We start from the raw sequence: 20,762 nt of genomic DNA, 5'->3' as shown, positions 1-20,762 counted from the left end.
AAAAGGACAATACCATTCTATATCAAAGACATCCCAGCTACAACCAATAGACTATTACAACTACATGGCATCTTGTAGCACACAAACCACAAGATGTCTCCAAAAACCACAAACAACTAAAGGTCTCCAAAATGTCTTAACTAAATCAAAGCATCCAGAAGATGCTTTGACAAAAACCAAGAGTTATCTACAAGGTACAATGCAAAGACTGGAACAGCCTCTATATAGGATGGACAGGGAGAAGACTAGCAGAGTGCATCCACAAACACTAACTAGCAGTCAGAAGACACAATGACAACTCCTTAATTTCACAACACAAGACAGATTCAACCATAGTTTTAACTTGGAAACCGTAATCATTTTAGGCCAATCCATATCCAAAGCCTCTAAAGAGTTTCTGGAGACTTGCATTCAGAAAAATCACCCATCAATAGATACATAAAAATAAACCATTTTTACATACCATTCAAAACAGACAATAAAAAAGCAAAGGGGGAAACAAAAAGAACAAAACACATCGTTTCCAACCAACACAGAAGGACCAACACAAGACAAAGAAACAAGCAGAAAACAACCCCTAATCAAAGAACTGGAATATCTAATCCACCAAATTGGCAAGGCAAGATACTGTATATAAACCAGGAGTAAAATCCACCAAGGATTCCACAAGTCAATCTATACCTTAAATAAATAGATATCCCACACCTGTTTTAAACCTATGCATATAAATGGTTTAAGTCAGGGGTGGGATTCAGCTGGTTTGGACTGGTTCAGGTGAACTGGATGTTAATTTTATATCTGGTTCGCCAAACCAGTAGTTCCACCCACCAGCCCCTCCCAGGAGTCTCCATGTGGCCCATTTTGGATACCAGGTAAGTGCAGGGCCTGTACGGAGGTTCTGGAAGGGCGAAAAATGGGCCTTCCAGAAGTTCAGAGAATCTGGAAACGGGCCCATTTCCGGTCTCCGGAGGGCCTCCAGAACCCGGGGTGGACAGTTTCACCCTCCTGGAAGCTTGAGGAATACCTCCAGAACCTGGGGAGGGTGCAAATGCCCCCCCCCAATGTGGTGCAGGAGGCCAAGTAGGCCACGCCCATCATGGCTACACCCACACAGCAACTGGGCAGAGAACCAGTCGCTAAAAATTTTCAATCCCACCCCTGGTTTGAGTGCGATAGGTTCTTATTTGCACGGAAAGAACTATTTCTTTTAAACCCAAAGTTAAATGACCTATAATTGTGGCATTCTGAAGTTACTGTCTATATTCTAGAGTGATTGAAAATGACATCTTTAAAAAACACAAACGCTCAGAATATCACATTCCAATGTTCCATAATTTTGAAGTAGGACTGGAAAGAAAGAGGGCAGTCACAATTTGGTGAAAAAATCTCAGCTTCAAAGGTAAACTCGCATGTTCATAATCTACAGTTGAATTATTACTTCTTCTAAGAAGCAAACTATTGCATTCTGTTTTGCTTGAAAATGCCTATTAGTTTGGAGAATGTTTCAGTAGACAAAGGAAGCTGGCATTTTATCTTTACCTGGATCTGGATGGGCTCGATGCTGTTGCCCTCAATTACCATGAAGTTGTAGGAACCTATCACAACCGGAGGATTGTTGTTGATGTCAATCACTGTGATCTCCAATTGGGTAGAACCAATCAGCCCACCACCATCCATTGCTTGCAAAGTGGCATAATAGACAGGGCGCATCCCCCAATTTATTTTACTGCCATTGGCCACAAATATTGTACCGTTCATTGAATTCACAGTGAAATCTGATTGGCTGCAAAACAGATAAACAAGCATATCTTTAATTGTGTGATCACACTCACTTAGCAAGAAAACGTTGCCACACACTCTTTCTGTTCCTCTCTGCTAATTATTGCACTATATGTACTTACATGCTCTTAGGCAGTAATTGGTAGGTGATCTCTCCAAACTTTCCACTGTCTGGATCAATGGCCTGCAAAAAAAGAAGAAGAAGCCATTTGTTTATCATAGGTTCATCAGGATTTGAAGTCTGCATCTCAGGAAGGAATAGAATTGGGATATAAATAGATTTCCTTTATATTAATAAATACTATAATTGGTCTGAATGGATTAATAGCAGGTCTTAAGGTCAAATCAGTTGTTGCTAGATTTATAGAAGAAAAATTGAAATATATCTACAGTATGTGCAGTATGTCATTGTGGTGTAGGGGTTGGCATCAGTCTAGAAACCAGGAGACTGTGAGTTCTAGTCTTGTTTTAGGTCACAAACCAGCTTAGTGGCCTTGGGCTAGTTACTTTCTCTCCATCCTAATAAGGAGGCAACAGCAAACCACTTCTGAAAAACCTTGCCAAGAAAACTGCAGAGATTTTTTTCCAGAGAAGTGGACATGACTGAATGGAAGGTTAAAGAAATGTGCAGGTTGTGGAGAAACAAGGAGCATAATATCCTAGGGATGCAAAACAGCCATAAAGTCATAGAGATAATAGGCCTTTCTATCTCCATCGTCTTTAACACCAGGAGCTCCAAAAGGCGTAGAGATTTCTTACTGTGATATTATAAGCTACAATGGAACCAGGTGGGCTCTCTTCCAATACAAAGAGCTTGTAGTCAGTCTGTCTGAATTCAGGCCTGTGATCATTGATGTCAAGAAGATGGATGGTCACCGTGGCAGAAGAGCAGCAATCATCTTTCCTCCTGGTATCATTTGCTACAATCTGTTAGCATACAAAAGCATCAAATTACTAAGCTCATCTCATTTATAAGAGTCGCTGTATCAGTCAGATGGGTGACATAGAAACTGAATGAATGAATACTAAATAAATAAATAAATAGTAGATACTCATAATCAGAAGAAAATTTCCTTCAGGATGAATCTTACCATCTCTGATAGAAACAGGCAGGGCCATCAGAACTCATGCACATTGTTTAGCCCCCGTTAGCCCCTTTGAGATCAAGAAACAACAGAGATGCTGTGTAACTGAATAGAATTGTAACCAAAAAGAATAGAAGAATCTGAAGAAGCCAATCGCTTTCTCTCCGCTCAATCTTAAACCAAACCGAATCAAAGCAGAATTGTTTTGAGTTCCTTTCTTATGCTTTCTTCTTTCTTAGGACTTAAGTCTCGGCTTAACGGCTCAGCATTCCTTCCCATTGCCCAAGTTCAGATCTACATTTATTATTGTAAGCTATCTAGAGTAGCCCCACAGCGAGATAACAAACAAACAAACAAACAAATTCTTGACATTTCTGAAGAAGGGGTAACCATATCCTTGGCAGCAGCTGGATGGGGGATTATTTGGTTGCACGATTCATAGTAGAACCACTTTCCACATAGCCTGAGATCTGCAGAGTACAGATGCAAATGTACCAAGTATTCCCCACTTACCTCACCTACAGTGAAGCTATCTAGGGAGTAATTCAGTGCTCAGAGGAAAGAATGTTAAAACATTGGTTTTGATTACATTTTGATCAAAGGCTCTTTCCCAGATTTCTCTTTTTCTCACCTCCACACTCATACTAGTTGCAGTTTCATAATCCACAAGGTTTGAATTTATCACTAGCACTTGAACGGTGCCTTCGTTTACAATCTGCCTGGGTGACACTGAGAATGCTGGTGCATCAGGACCTCTCAGGAACAGCTGGAAAGTTCCATTTTCACCCTTTTCAAGAGAAAAGACAGGACATTCTGAAAGAACTGTATCAACCAGGAGAATTGATTAGTACCAGCCAGGAGAGTGACAGCTGATTTGGATTGTTGACAATGGAAAATAGCAGATAGCAGTGTGTGGGTTTTCTTTTCTTCTGTTTGCCTGAATTCACTCCTGAATTTTCCTGGAGTTGCAAAATTTCAGTTGTGAAACAAGATTTTTGTGACAATCTCCTAGAAAAGCAAAAGGTGAATGATCTTGGTCTGACATTGATCTACCTCTCAATGTCACAATAAAGCACATTAAAATATTTGATCAAATGAGACAAAGTAATTAATTGAACATTTAGCTTGTGTTCTGAATGCGGATGAGCATTCAGTAATTATATTTAAGACAGGTAAAAAAGAGATGTTACCGCTGGCAAAAACAAGGATTGATTGCCTTACTATTTACCTGGAGTGACTTGATTTCAGCTAACACAGGCCTAATACAACAATGAACACTTCCCAGCTCATTTGTGGGATTATACTACTGTATTGGCAAATTCAATGGGATGATATGAAATATGTTCATAATTCAGAGGAATTAAAGAGATATGTGGGTTCCACTGCCTCAAACAGACAGGCACATTTTCCACTTATAGGAATTTTTCAGATACAAAGTTTTCTTTCAGCCAAATTCAGCTCCTAGTGACTTCATCGACACGTCTTCATGAAGGCCTTTCTGGCCAAGCATGGAAATATTCGGCCATTGCTTTCTTCAGAGGGTTTAATAATTTTTAACTTTCTAATTTAGTCTACAACACAGTTATTTCATGGTGGTCTACAATCCAAATACTCAGGAGATCCAATGCTGCTTAGCCTAATTCTGTTATGTGCTAGTTCAGGGATGTCAAACTCAAGGCCCGCAGGGTGCTTAGATCTGGCCCACAGGGCCATCCTGTTAACAGCAAAAGACCAACCCATGGTGCCTCGCCAGTGAATACGGAGCTCAGGAGGGCCAGTTGTGGCCCTCGATAGCTCTGTTTTGGCTGGCAGAGGGTTGCAGGAGACCGTTGCAGCAGAGAATGGAGCTCAGGAGTCCGTTTTTGCTGGCAGAGCCCTCAGGGCCACCACGGGCACCCCCGACATGAGTGACAATGAGCTGGCCACACCCATCCTGGTCAGGACCACCCCCGGCTCCTTGAGGTAAAACACAACCCTGATGCGGCCTTCAATGAAATCAACACCCCTGTGCTAGTTGGTCAAAAGAATTTAAATCTGCCTTTAGTCCAAATTCACCCTCCTAGTTTTCAGTGAATGAAACAGCAGGCTAGTTTTGCCAGATGGTCAATCACATCCAACCTTGTTCTAAACGGACTTTTTTTTTTTTTACTCTAGCTTTGCAGGGGGACCACATGAAGGTGCCTAATCCAGCCACTGTTACGTAGCAGCTAAGATGTTAGGCTAAGATTGGAAAGACCCAGGGAGTTTGCACCCTTTGCCATGGAAAATCACTGACTAGGGGACAGTTGACGGCTGTCAGCCCAATCTACTTTGTGGGGCTGGTGCTGTGGAGACAAACTACACTATAGGAGTCCACCCTGTAATCCCACCTAGAGCATTTGAAGCGAAGGCAAGATAAAAATAGAAGATCAAAAGCCACCAAAATCCCCAAAGGCTCACCTTGTCAGGATCATAGGCTACAATGCTGAGGTTGGCCACAGGTGTTCTGGCAGAAGCATGCTCCTCGATCTGACCTAAAACATTGACGTCTGTAGGGCCCGTGAAGTTGCAGGGAGGAGCCGTGCATAAATAAAACCGAGGTTTGTTATCGTTGATATCGTTGATATGGATGGTCACCTGGGAGGTCACTTGTGCCACTTGATGGTAAATGTTCAGGTGTTTTTCTCGAGCCTGTCCATTGAAGCAAGAGAGATCGCTTAGTTTGGAGGTCTACTTATAGTTTAGTAGTTTGATGCTTTGGTAGACTAAAAGGTTTTCGTATACTAACAGGCCTTTGACAAAAAGTAGGGGTAGAGGGGGGCATAGAGCAACCATTTCCCAGGGCTGCTTTGCTACTCACAACAATGTGAAATTGCACCTCTTCACCTGGCACGCCTTCTCGGTCCAGGTCACTATTCACAGTGATGACTCCTGTGGACTGGTTCACTGCAAACAGGCTGCTGGCATCTAGAGAGGGAGATAATCAGAAAAGCAGCTTATCAGCAGTGTTGGAAGAGGTAATCCTTCACTAAGGATGGCCATTGTGTTTGGCTTTTAATTTGGACCTTAGGAAAGGGGTGTGCTTTTGTATAAGTGTCTGTAGAGATTCTCAGTCACCCAGTTTATGGTTGTCCCAAAGGTGCTCTTTTCAGGAGGCAACTGGACTTTCTTGTTTTTTCTTTGAAGAAGTTTCACTTCTCATCCAAGAAGCTTCTTCAGCTCTGACAAGATAGCAGGGAATGGAAGCATTTATATTCCTTGAAGACAGCTGGTAATTTGCAAAAATAATAATAATATTGCAGACTACAGGAACCAAGGTGACCCTGAGGACACAGATAAACCTCTAAATGCTTCAATGACTCTCTAAAAGGATACAAATGACTAGCTGTTTGCAAGGAATATAAATCCTTCCATTCTTCACTAGCCAGTTGCCTCCTGAAAAAAAGCATCCTTTGCATAAGAACAATTTTCTAGCCACGTGGTGTGTTATAGGACCTCAAGAAGGTCCTCTGACACCCTCTTCCTCAACCTCTTGGCATGGAGAGGCAAGGAAAAGTTTAAGACTGCAGTCATCCAACATAGTCAAGATTAAGCGATGAGGCCATTTCTAGAACTGCCCATTGCATGGATAAGCCGTGGAGTGGCCTTCAGAAATTGTGAGAATTTAAGTTCAACATATATAGAAGACACATTACATACAGTATCTGACTGTAGGAAAAGTTATAATGCAAAGGAAGCCAAGAAGACAACTTGGGAAGAATGTGATAGGAGCCAGGCTTTCTGCTTTAATGAATAAAATAATGTGTCAGGAAAGGACCGAACATCAGCTATGATTTCCTAAGCGTAAGGGTGCTGCTATGCATTTTGTAGATATAAAGTATCAATATAGTAATTAAAAATTAGAGGCATATGCATAATTAATTTCATGGTTGTAGACAACAGGAATCGTAAACTTGATCCTGTCTGCACACCTGAAATCCCTCTTCCCCAGACTCTTTACTCACCGGTGATACTGTAAAGGATTTTATCATTCACATATTTGTCCTTGTCAATGGCCAATACCGTCATTATGGGAGTATCCTAGAAAAAAGAAAGCCTGAATAAGATATGACATATTTTGAATCCCCACAGTATATAAAGAAAGAACCTGATTTGCCAATGTATTCATCAGCCCTTGCAGCTGTGCACAATTCTAGCTTTATAAAAAAAGAAATAAAAGGTAAACAATCTTCCAACAAGAAAATAAAATGATCCACCTTCTAGATAAATAATTGCTGTTCAGGAAGATAATTTCAGGTGTCTAAAAATACAATTCTCTCTTGATCTCCAGGGGACAATTTATTCAAGATACTGCTTATAAGCACTATTTGCTTATAGCTCAAAGCGTTGTTAGAGACCCCACACACCCACTTCACGATCAGTTTCTGTTGCTGCCCTCTGGGAGGACGTTTTGAAGTATTTCTAGCAGGACTTCCAGATTTTATAACAGCTTTGTTCCCTATGCCATCCGTCTAGTAAATGCACAAGATTCATTTTTCTCACCATGTACATGTATCCAAACTAGACTGTGTTGTTTCTCTGTGTCATACAACATATGTGGGTATATGCATAATTTTGCATTTTATTTATTTTGTCATGTTTATGTAGTGTATATTGGAGGTGGTGACTCTTTGAGAGCTGTACGCAACGAAATTTCATTTTACTGCATGCCGATTAGTGTACATTCAAAGTGACAATAAAATTGTTCCATGTCTATGACAAGAAGCAATGGAAAAGCATTCAAAAATCTACTGGTTTTTTTAAAAAAAACATTTTGACAGCATGAATTCATTCATATACTATGTGCTTTCATTTAGATTCATATTGGAAGCAAATATTGATGACATTCAAAACTTAAAGATGTCAACAGGTTGGCTTGCAGGAAAGGGAATTAGATCAAGCATATATTCAGTGTGTTCACTTTGGATTATAAAAATAAAATACTAGAACCAAATGACTGGTAGACGATGAATACTTTGTTTGGCCAAGCATGATTAGACACAAGGAATTTGTCACATAAAACATTTTTTTCCTCAAGGGAAAGGACAAAAGAGGCAAAATGAGGATTCACAAATGCAGAACTGGATTTCACCACCTGGTATTATTAATTTCAGTCGGTCTTTTTTTAAGTGAGATCTTAGAATGATGTGATGTCACAATATCCAGTTTTCTTTTGTTTAAAAATCCTCCTCTTCCTCATAGGCTGTTCTTGTCAGGATGTCATACTATAATACTGAACTTTGCAGCTTAGTACAAAGTGATACATGGTGGTCATTGGAAAGCAATGTACATTGGATCCTCTGATGATGATCACAATATACAGAAGATTGGGGTATTTGTATATCTTCGTGTGATATGATATCTGCAATTAATCTTGGAGAATAAAATTCTGGCTATAGTAATTCATGCTCTGATGAATTATCTGTAAAGGTGGTTAAAAACTTCAGCAACCACAAAATGAGCTGTACATTATATAAGATTTGGATTAATGCCACTGGCACTCCAATAGTTTTCATGCAATAGTTTCATATATATGTTGAACAGGAGGGGTGAGAGAACAGACCCCTGGGGCACCCCACAAGTGACGCGCCTGGGGGTCGATCTCTGCCCTCCAGTCAATTTTTAATTTTCAAAACAAACATAACAAAGAATCCTCCTTTTTTTTACATACTGTAGAAAGTGTATCAGTTGGTTACAAAAAGGCTTACGTGCATCTCTTCCACAGTCATCAATCATAATTCATATTAACTCAAGTATTTTAAATCAGATATTTATACATATTACCATCATCATGCCTCCATTTTCATTTGACTACAATTGTTTAAACGTCCTTCATCATAAAATATATCAAGATTTAAAACATAACCACATACTGGCATTTCATTTGCTATTTCTAAAATCCTCCAATAACACTGAGTCCTTATGGCCTGTTCCAGCTAAACATCCATAATATCTAGTAACAAAAATTTCTAATCCTCCTTACCAAATCACTGTTTACAATTTACATCCAGTTTCCTTATGTTATACCCATACATATATATTTTCCTTTGTATCATTATCCCTTCTTTATTTAACTGTATCCTGTATCATAACATCTTCCCCCTAATAATCAAGACTTAACTGTATCTAACTTAGTTCTTTTTTTATTAACCTTCATATATAATCCAAAAGGATTTCTAATCTTCCTTTCATGGGTACCATTCAATATTCATATCCAATTATTACTTATCATAACACTATGCATTGTATACATTATTATCATTATCAGTTATTTATTTAACTATATCTATTGTCACTAAATTTCACTAAGTTTAACTAGTTTTAAATTATGCACTTCCATCTATCAACCTGTATCTTTCCAGTAGCAAAACAGTCTCATGTCTTCTGCCATTTGTGGTATCAGTCCTCTAATCATCTCCTTAATCAAATTTGTATGGACTCCTCTTAGCAACTCATTGCTTATTAAGTCTCTCATGTAATTTCAATGCCCTTCTTCTGTTTCCTTAATCATCTTATCTTTAATTGTCAGTGGCGTTATCAATGATGATGCTAATAAAATTTCTCTCTTTAAATCCATAAATTCTTTTGTTTTTTCTTCTTCTGTATCTTGCCATCTGGGGTAGAGTTCCCCTCCATTTAATTCCTCTTTCAGTGTTCCACTCTTTCCATTTCCAGACACAAACCAATCACCATAGATATCAGTGGATTTAATTTCTTTATGGTCATTTTCCTCTTTGGTTTTTAGGACTCTAACCTCCACTTTTTCCACTTAATAAACATCTCCAACTTCTTCATCATATTTTACTGTTAGATGCTCTAGGTTTTCCAACTTCTTCTCCGTTCTCTCAAATGTATTTGATAATTTCAGAATTTCTAACAATATCTTTTGCAGGCTTAAAATTTCTTTCTGCTATTGAAGTTGTGCCATTATCTCCAGCTGACAAACACTGCTGCTCTGGCTTAGAAGGTTTTTACAAGATTAAGCATAAATTCACAATAAGGTCTTATTTTCACTTTTCTCTGGTTAAGAATATACTTCAAAGGAACATCTCTATGCTTTTCTTCTTATCACTCTCTATAAACAAACGATGAGACCTTGAAGTGCCAAACCAGAATAATCAGTGAGGAAAGTAAGAGTGTTTTGTTTCCAATACACAAACTTCCAGCCTTCGAGCAGCAGCGTTCTTCTTTCCCTCTGTTGTAACAATTTTCTTTGTTTCCTCTTGTATCTTTTTTATATTCCAAATTAAACAAAAGTCAAATTCTTGAATGAGTTAGAGAAGAAAAGGGGAAAAACACCCACAGTAGTGAAGAAGTAGGATTTTAGTCCATAGGTTACAAAGAATAATAATAAAAGAAAAAAAATAGAAGAAGAAAACTTAATCCATTCGTTTTAAAAGGCTTGCATAAATTCCATCCATGAACATAGCATTTAAAAAGTAAGATAATCCACTGTCCAAAACCATTCAAAGCTTAATTCTGCCGCTTATTTCTTCTGTTCTCAAATTTAAATTAACTTTACGTTTTTTATAGGCAGTCTCTTTTAAAATGGCAAAAATTCCTCACCAGCTGGAAACACTTTCTCTTTCCATATCCTTCTGTTTTGGAGCCGCCCCAACTTCATCAGCCTAATGGCTGGATTTTTTGTCGCCGGCTTGAAGAACTTCTCTTGGATCCATCAGGGACTTTGCAATGTCCCTGAGATCAGCAAGATGTATTCTTCCTGTTCACCAGCTCTGCGAGACAGTTTAGGTCCTATTGGACCACCCAGTGGCAAAAATATCGGCTGTGGTCTCGGAGCATCGAGACCGCACCTCCATATCGTCGCGACGTTGGCTCCTCCTCCACAGAGCAATTTGTAATGTTCTGCACCCACGAGCAAACCGGCAGTAGTGACTGCTGGAACCCACTGCTATGCATGACGTAAAGTGCTTGCAACTATGCACTATCCAAAGTGCACTGAAGATGTCTCCTCGAATGGGGAGAAACAAATTACTCCCTAGCCCTAAATGGAAGGACCACTTTCTGAATCCACCTGCCAATGATTTCTGATTTTGGAAGGGGGAAAAATATCCTCACCTCTAGAAGATAAGACAGAATCTTCTCAATGGCAATTGCTGAGCTACCTACTGAGGAATTTTAGAAGGAAATATCTTCGAATGATGTAGGCTTTTGATATTATGCCTCTGTTTATATGTTTAAATTCAATGCCATCCTGTGATTTTACTATGCTAAAGCCCCCATAGTAGCCCCCATAGTAGCCCCCAAATGGATTTAGTAGGAAATTTTGAAGCTTTAAGATTTGAAAACCAGATTTTTTTTCATACACAGGTGAGAAAGTTCTTACCAGAGGGCAGTTCTCTGACACCGAGGCCACATATGGCTCTCCCAAAAACTCTGGGTCCAGATCTGGAACATCAATAACTGTCACAGATACATAAGCCGTATTGTTCTGATAGATAAAAGAACCATGCAACAATCCTCCATTGTCCTAGAATACACAGAAGCAACCATTAGTCATTTGAATTGACATTTTACCTATCTATGGTAGCACTGTGATGAATCCTTATATTTTGATGTAACCAAAAACATGCCTAGAGTATCTGAGAGATTGCATGTCCATAAAAAAACCCTTGAAAAACATCTATTCTGGGTTTTTTTGCTGAATAAATACCCACATCTAAAGCTGTTCTTTCATAGTGTTGCACCTAACTGAAATAGGTCAATTGTTCGGAATAGTAAACTTAGAACTGAGGGTGATGGAGGCATTTTTGAACAGTTTTTTTGATTGCCTATCTAAATCACTGATCTTAGAAATTGATCTTATTGCACCATTATAGAAAAAAATAGGAGGTTGGCTTTTGCTAGCTTTATATAAATGTGGAAGAGTTCATCTCAATTCATCTCTTGGAATCATCTCGATCATGGGTGTCAAATGCACGTCGTCACGGCAGCATCACGTGATGTATCGGGATATTTTTCCCGTTCGCTAAACCAGGCGTGGGCGTAGCCAGCGCATGACGCATGTGGCCCACGGGCCAGGAATTTGACAGCCCTAATCTAAATCAAGAATTGAAATATATTATTTCTCTGACCTACTTAACAAGGCTATTCAGGTAGGTAACTTAATTAGAAAGGACAATTAATTGATCTTATGTGAAAGTGCTTATGTATTTGTCTTCTTTGTTGCTTCCCCTTTTTTTCTCCAAACAAACTTCCTCCCTTTTCCAGCACCTTAAAGCTACAGGACATGAAATTAATTTTGAAGGAACCAAATTAATCTCCAAAACAGAACACTTCAACAAGAGAATAATTATGGAAGCTATCAAAATAGAGAAACACCCCCACAACATGAATAAATGTGATGATACCTCCCACCTACCAGACATCTGGAAACCAGCCCTAGTCAACAAACGAGCCCCACCCACCACCAGGCCGTTACAACACAAAACAACAATGGACACACAGCCAGCAACGATCAGCACCAATCTACCAATCATGATACAACCACACAGCCAATCAATCCACTTACTGACACAACGCCAGCACTCCACACCCACCCACCAAGATTTATAGAAAGATGGCAGCTCCAACCATGCTTTAAGCCCAAAACACCAGCCTGAGGATGGCGAGTGAGACCTCGCCGAAATGTTGCCAAGACAATCTCAATCTTACGTGGGAAAAGACCCGAATACAACAAGACCAGCATACACACACACACACACACACACACACACACACACACACCTATAATGTTATAAAATAACAGGATTACTCTAAAACCTTTATCCTGTGTAGGATATTACTGTACTTAACATGTAGTTGAATTAAAATGCAGCATCTTCCAGATAATCATAGTTTTCCAAATATAATTGTTATAGAGGTTTTTCAATATCTAAACAATCTAGCAAACTAACCTCCACAATCTAATATCTAAAAATATATTGGTCTAAATTTTTAATCAACTGAGTCAATGTAACACAACAATAAATATCTATCTGGAAGGTGCTGGAGGGGGCGTGGGGGGACAAAAGAAGAAATAATTTGCATAGTTTTAAGAGATTTTTAAAAAACCCAAAATGGCAATAAAGTTTAAACTGAAGCAGGTACAGATAAAGAGATAGTTATTTACAACGTACATCTCATTTCTAAACTTTTTCTGAAGTTATTGAAGACTTTTCAAGATCTCCTTTAGCATCCTATAAATCTGGAATTCATCGAATGGCCAGCATAGACCAAATCCAGAGCCAACCCCCCTACCTAAATATTCCATTCTTATTCACAACTTTGTGCTTTTCAAACCACAATATTTTGTAACGTAAGGACTATCACAATGGCTGAGAACCATTATTTCCTCCTGATGTAATCAATAACATCCTTGGCTTCCTCAAGATTGATGATTTTAACAACAACCCTGAACTGCTGCTTTCAGGTATTGATGTTTTGAAGGAGGAAGGCGCCCTTCCCGATGTGCTCCAAGTTGGTGAAAAGCTCCTCAGGATTCTGCACCCTGGGCACCTGCTTGGTTACTGGTGAGTGGGCCATGGTGCAGATCCAAAGGAGAAGGAGGAGGAAGGACAGCCTCAGTTACAACAGGGCCTTTCCACTGAGTCCTAATCCGATTTGGTTAATCTATGACCTGAATTTTCAACAGAATGTTTAACAAAACATACTACATAATCCCATCTACTTCTTGCCCTGCTGTTAGTCACATCCCCATAAACCTGCGCAAGACGTACCAGGGAGAGATAAATACTCATGCTGGAGTCCCCTATCCAGTTTTCACCAACAATGTTGGGACTACAACCCCATGCTACGTGTGAATTTGCAGTCTTAGCACACTCACGGGCTAACTGTTGGAACACCAATACAAATCCTTGTCAAAGAACCCAGTTGAAAGCTACTAGGCACAGTGCCTTATTCATGACAATAAGCGCCTAGTTTTTCTTCTTCACATAAATGAGATTATTACCCCTTCCCTGCTTCTGAATCTTCCTGAACCTCACCATAGCAAAAATCTTGATTCGATAGAAAGTGCTCTTATTGTTGTAACTGAGTGAGCCATTCAACACCACAGTGCCATTTTGCAGAATGTTAAAAAGCTGATGATTCTCTGCACTGCTTGGAATGACCTGTAAAGGAATCACATGGTAGAAACATGAACAGTAACAAAACACAAAACTTTGCCTTGAATAAAATGCACATTCCTCAAGGGTGACTTTGTGAGAAGTCCTGAAGATATTATAAATTAGTTGATGGTGTGGGGGAAGTATATCTATTTATAACAGACAAACTCAACCGGTAAAATAACTTTCACCAGTGGTCAGATGAATTCTCAGCTTATGTAGCAATGTGTACAACATCTAGTAACAATGGTTGCAGCGCCCCAGGGTCATGTGATTACCATTTCCACCTACCCAGGTGGCTTCCGACAAGCAAAGTAAACAGGGAAAGCTGGATTCACATATTGACCGTGTGATTCACTTAGCACAGGGGTGTCCAAACTTGGCAACTTTAAGACTTGTGGACTTCAACTCCCAGCAGAGCTGGTTGGGGAATTCTGGGAGTTGAAGTCCACAAGTCTTAAAGTTGTCAAGTTTGGACACCCCTGACTTAGCACTTGCAATGATTTGCTTAACAACCATGGCAAAAATGGTGTAAAATCATATGGGACTCACTTAACAACTGCCTTGCCTGGCAACTGAAATTCTGATCCCAATTGTGGTTGAAAGATGAGAACTAGCGATATGTCTCATCAAGATTCTATTTACAAATGTAAAAGGTAACAGTTTTTAAATATCTTCATGCATTTTCATTTCCAACTAACTTTTGAAATTCTTGTACTGTATGTAACGTCTTTTGAATTCAATTTTTATTAAAGCAAATTCAGAGATAGATTTTAACCAAAATTCTCCAATATGATTGTGTAAATTATGTAAACTAACCTGATGTCTTTAAATTGCCTGGATATAAGCATCTTCTGCAATTGTGACTACAGTACACTTTTTGCTTGGAACTCTCAGAAACAGACATTCTTCTGAGAAGTATTTCTCCAAGAGAAATGTGCACTTTTTACTTTCAGAAAGATATCTTACAAGTGGCTTTATGTATTAAATTAATGCACTAAATGGGGAAATTCACAATCCTAAGGATCTATTTCTGCACATTGGACAGACGTTACTTAGATTATGTTCAAAATGCCAGCATTAGGACATTCACTTATAACTACCTACCTACCTACCTATTTGGCATAGGACCTATCACACATGGACTTGCAATCTATGTTAACATTTCATCTGGATTTAAAATACCAGTAAAATACAAATATTTTTTTAAAAAATCTATATTCAGATACCAATCTCTAGGTAATGTAACCATTGAAGTACAGCTTTGTTTATGTGAAAAAAATAATCAGATATTGGAGTAGTATATGCACTCAGCTTATAAACTGGCTACAATATGATCTACAGTTTGATAGTTTTTCTCAATGGAAATGGGTTGCTGAATGCCCAGACACAGATAGGTGTATAAATGACCCTACCCAAAAGGGCCAGGTTTTGAATTACCATGCCAGCAAGGGAGAACCTTGAATAGGATTCGTACTTCACAAGGCATCTGCCAGGATTCACTATATATACGGAGTGCAGCATCCTTCCCTCACTGTGACTGTGGGGTCCCACTCACCTCTATGATTCCATAGGATACCCGTCCAGCATTTTCACTGTCAATATCCACAGCTCTAACATCATAGATTTGGGTACCAATTATTGTGTTCTGGAACAAAGTTAATTGGTTTGCAGACTTAAAGGTTGGAGTTAAAAGAAGAGCAACAGAAGCTACATATAACATCCAACGCTAATATACAAATCATTTAACAGAACCACACATGCTTTGAAAATGATTCTAAACAATTGCCTTGCCCTCACAGAAGGGCAACACTTTTCTGCTTTGATTAAACAAAGTGAACCTCAAAAAAAGGTACCATTGCTTGAAGAGCTTCATTAACTAGTGCAGTCCTTAAAACAGTGGCACCATTACTGAGTGCTTTAAAGCAATCAGGCTGCTTTAATCAATAGGAAGGATGTGTTGTAAGGTCCAAAGTACTAGCTGTGGACTATTTTGGAAACGATCATAGTTGTATTAAAAATTATCTAATAAGGTAAACCCTTGGTTGGGTAATGTGGGACTATTTCTCTGGGATATAAGAAGCACTACATGAGGGCTAACATCTCATTCTGTCTCTCATTCCAGCCCTGATGCTGGAGAAAACAAGCGGCTTTCTCTATCCTTTGATTTCATTACTGAAGAGCGTTCAGGTTTAGTTAGTCTAACATGCAAAGGCTACCATTCTATATGTTGAAGTAAACTTAGGGTAACATCTAAGGAATGGGGCAAGATCAAAATGTCAGAGGAAAATGGTCTAATTATTCATTATGTTTAAATTACAGTGCACAAAATAATGTATAGCTTAATTAATTACTATTTAATTAAATAACAATTAAATTATTTTGCACCAATTGGGATTGCAATATATGGGGGAAAGAGAATTAAACCTTCCTTAATTGGCTGCAATCATATCAAAAATCTATTATGTTGATAGCAATTAGGCTGGGGGAGGAGAGTTGCCACTGACATGGCAATGAAGCTTTCTGTCTAAGCCGTTTTAAATATACAGATCATGTTGAATGACACAGATTTAACATATTGCCAGTTTAGGCTCTATCATTATCTAAGTAATCTACTGTAAATACCCATTTAAATCTCCTGCTGATTTTAAATTACTTGTTTCATCCAACAAGTTCTTAAAATCTCTATTTAAAACAGCAGTTTTTCCGCATTTTTCTTACTCCCATTCCAAAGTAGCTTCATTCACTCTTTGCTTGTAACATACAGTACTATGTTAGAAAGGAGTCCAGTAAGGATGAAATCGTGTGGCTGAAATGGACAGAGTTGGATACAGAAGTTGTTTCTCAAATATAGGTATCCAAATGGTATAATGTCCTTGCAGTTGTGATAGGTTAATCCCAGGGGTGAAATCTATTTACCTTCGCTACCTGTTCGCAAATGTGAGTGCGTACTTCGCTTGCATGTGCCACATCTGTGCATGCGCAGGAACTTCTGTGCATGCGCAGAGCATCAAAGACGGACGTGATAACATCCGGGCGGGTGGGTGGAGCTTGCTACCGAGCGTGCATGCAAAGGTAAGCGAACAGCGAGGGGGGGGAAATCAGCTGTGCCATGCGATTTAGATTAGCTAGAAAGCAGGAAATCCTGCTTTCGTCGGAAATACCGATTCGCCCGATATCGGCGGCATTTTTTAACTACTGGTTCGGGTGAACTGGTCCGAACCGGTAGCATTTCACCCCTGGTTAATCCCCCCTTTTTTTTAGTTCTCACAGAAATTGAATACAATAGATGCTGCTTCTATGAGTGGCAGGAAAGTCATGTATTCACGCTTGGGGTGAGCTCTGTAGCATTTCTCTGAACTCATTTTCAAAACATAAATACCCCTGATCTCCATTGTTTCCATGATTAACTTTAGTCAATCATTGTACAGGTCTACTTTAAAAAAAATTGTGTGTGTGTGTTTGTAATTCTCAGTTAACAATCATTTGTTCAGAGATGATTTAGAAGTTATGAAGGTGATGCTGAATGAATGGTAGTTATGTCTGGTCCACAAAGTTACAACAGCACACCCTTGGTGATGTAGTCAAAATGTTGACATTTGGCAGCCCACTTGCATTTGCAACCCCATGCTTAATCCCACTCTTCCATCTCCCCTATCTTCATTTCTAATTCTTGCATGGCTTTGGAAGGCTTCAAAACCTCACAGGAAAGCCCCAAGTGATTTGGATAAAGCAGCAGGCCACACAAAGTGCAAAGCCAGCAGGGGGGAGATGGGAAGTGGAGAGATAGATGGGTGGAGGGACTTGAAGAGGAGGTAGAGGAGGGAGGGCCTTACTTTTCCAAGGATTAGGATGAGAGGGCCCAATCTGGGAACAGCTTGGATCGAGTGGGTCAGTCTGGATCCTCCCCTAACGACCAGTGGGCTTCAGTTAACAATGGCAACAGGGATTGTCAGAATAGCCTCCACTAAGCAATGTGATCAGGTAATGTCATGTTTTATGATTGCATTGCTTAGCATTGGATATTCTGGTCCCAATTACCATTGTAACTTGAGGATTATTTGTATGGGACACACAGTCACACATAAATAACCTTTCTAGAATAAACTTGAGAAGAAAATAACATGGACATTAGATACCTCAAGGACGTCTATCAAATAAGGTTCATTCTGGAATATTGGTTTGTTGTCATTCCGGTCATTTATAATGATAGTGATTCTTTTAGAGTTCTGTTGATAAAAAAGAAGGTTAAACACGAATGATATAAGAGACTAAATGGAAGGGCTTCAGCATTCATGAGTAGAAAAGGGCTATAGAGATATGATAAGCCATATACAAGGCAGATCAGACCCTGGACCCGAAAGCATAACACTTGAAACTCTACTAGTCAACAGAATAAAAGGCAAAACTCCAGTAGTCAGCATATAAAAATGTAATCACTACTGTCATCGTAATCAACAATAGCAGTTGCAGCTCAGCAAGTTAATGAATAAGAAAAACTGCAGCCACAGAAATGTTTGCAGCTGTTCCATTTGGTTTTGCATCTGGTTCTCTAGCGAAGTTGTGTGGAGGCTTTTCTCAATGCTATAACTAATTTTAATTTACCTCAGTGGCTTTAGTCAACGTGTAACTCACTCAAACTGTGCTCTAGCTGAGGGGTCTCCAACCTTGGCAACTTTAAGCCTGGCGGAATTCAACTCCCAGAATTCCCCAACCAGCAAAGCTTGGAGACCCCTGCTGTAGCTCAAACCCAATTAATCCCTCCGGATTTGTCTTTCTCCCAACACTTTCTCACTTTACTTACTGGTAGATTTATCTTGTCTGTCACTTCCACATTGAGCAGGATAGCACTTGTTTGCTGAAAATAAAGTGCAAAGCAGAAGTACTTTAATAATGATATGCCAACGTGATGATCATACTTTGGTTTCAATCTGGTGGATAAATAAGTTGTATTTATTTACTGTCCATATCATTGCTTTTTAGAGTGACATGGGCAGCATAAAAATTTAATAAATAAACAAACATAGAAAACATATCAAAGATGCAACATATGGGTAGTCCTCAACTTACAATAGTTCATTTAGTGACTGTTCAAAGTTACATCAGCACTGAAAAAAAATGACATGACCATTTTGCACACACAACCATTGCAGCATCCCCATGACCACTTGATCAAAATTCAGACGTTTGGCAACTGACTCATATCGAACACAACTGCAGTGTCTGAGTGACACATGATCGCCTTTTGCAAGCTTCTGGCAAGCAAAGTAAATGGGGAAGATTTATTTAATAACCATGTTACTAAAGAACTGCAGTTATTCACTTAAAAACTGTGGCAGGAAAGGTTGTAAAATGGGGCAAAGTTCCCTTAACAAATGTCTCATTTAGCAATAGAAATGTTGGGCTCAATTGTGGTCAAGCACTACCCGTATTAATGAAAACCTGGATGTTACATATCCATCCTTCGGCACCCAAAATTGTTGGCATAGCCACATTCTTCATCAGCTGAAGTTTCTGGATAGTCTTCTGTGGTACCCTACTTAGAGTGCATTGCAATGATCCAGATGAGAGATGAACAGGGAATGAATAATTGAGCGAAGAGCCTCCCTATGCAGGAAAGGATGTAACGGGTGCACAACACAAAGTTGAGCAAAGATCCTTCTAGCCAGGCCTGCCACCTGCTCCTCAAGCAGGAGTTGTGAGTCCAGGAGAATCCCCAGATTATGCAGAGGGTCTGTCTGTGACAGTGTAACCCCATGCAAGGCTAAAGATGCTAAATGCCCATACAGAGGAGCTCCCTACCCACAACCACTCAATTTTACCAAGGTTCAGCTGAATCCTGTTGTTTCCCCATTCAGACCCACACAACCTCAAGTTTTCTCAGGCCTCAAGAATGCACACAATAGCATCACTTAGTTCACCCAGGATGGAGATGTATAACTGGGTAGCATACTGGTGATACATCATTCCATAATGGCTGATGACCCCACTTAGTGAATCCATGTAGATGTTGAAAGCGCCCGGAGTCCTGTGACAAAAAAAAGAGACCTCTCACTTCCTATCAACATTGCTAGGGACCAGCCTCAGGGGAAGGAGATGGACTAGCACAAAGCTGTGCCCTCACCCCTAATGGATATTGTATCGAAAGAGTGAATGGTAACAGAAGCTAGTGAGAGGTCAAGAAGAAGAAAGATGGATGCAGTATCCCCATCCTGCTCCCACCAAAGATAATCTTAAAAAATGGTGTTTGTGTCCCACATCCAGGCTTGAAACGTGATTGAAAGAAGTCCAGATAATCCATTTCATTCAGTACCCTCTGAAGTTATAGAGTGGTAGTGACACCAACGTTTCAACTACCTTCCCTAAAAAGAAAAGGTGGGGAACTAGTTGAAAGTTGTCCAGAAGGGTAAGGTTCAGCAATGGTTTCTTGTGGACAAGTGCACCAGCTGCTCTTTAAACAAAGCTGAAATGCCCCCTCCCTCAAGGATGAATTCACTATTGCTCAGATTCACCCACACGTCATGTCCCAAAGGTGCTTTATTCCAAATGGCAACTGGGCTTTCTTGGGTGTTTTTCTTTGAAAACATTTTGCTTCTCATCCAAGAACCTTCTTCAGTTCTGTTAGGGTGAATAGAAGATTGCCTTCAACAAATTTAGGGCAAGGGGAGTACCAGCACTCATGTCTTACAACTTGATTAGCATAACAACTGAAGAATCTTCTTGGATGAGAAGCAAAATGTTTTCAAAGAAAAAA

At 39.5% G+C, this 20,762-nt stretch overlaps 1 protein-coding gene across 1 annotated transcript in view; it reads right to left on the bottom strand.

The window, feature by feature from the left end:
• CDHR2 (cadherin related family member 2) overlaps positions 1–20,762 on the bottom strand; it is a 51,307-nt gene that overhangs the window by 15,069 nt on the left and 15,476 nt on the right. Inside the window, exons 5-16 of the mRNA XM_081938355.1 lie at positions 18,813–18,866; positions 18,148–18,237; positions 15,567–15,656; positions 13,889–14,014; positions 11,230–11,373; positions 6,848–6,923; positions 5,704–5,810; positions 5,304–5,534; positions 3,496–3,651; positions 2,539–2,706; positions 1,902–1,963; positions 1,540–1,783 (exon numbers count right to left, since the gene is read on the bottom strand). Coding sequence (XP_081794481.1) covers positions 1,540–1,783; positions 1,902–1,963; positions 2,539–2,706; positions 3,496–3,651; positions 5,304–5,534; positions 5,704–5,810; positions 6,848–6,923; positions 11,230–11,373; positions 13,889–14,014; positions 15,567–15,656; positions 18,148–18,237; positions 18,813–18,866 — 1,548 coding nt within the window. The remainder of the gene's footprint in view (positions 1–1,539; positions 1,784–1,901; positions 1,964–2,538; positions 2,707–3,495; positions 3,652–5,303; positions 5,535–5,703; positions 5,811–6,847; positions 6,924–11,229; positions 11,374–13,888; positions 14,015–15,566; positions 15,657–18,147; positions 18,238–18,812; positions 18,867–20,762) is intronic.

This window comes from Natrix helvetica (assembly GCF_964273705.1).
Source record: "Natrix helvetica genome assembly, chromosome: 1".
NCBI lineage: Eukaryota > Metazoa > Chordata > Lepidosauria > Squamata > Natricidae > Natrix > Natrix helvetica.
Note: the sequence above shows the minus strand (reverse complement) of the source record. Positions and strands in the feature narration are given on the sequence as shown.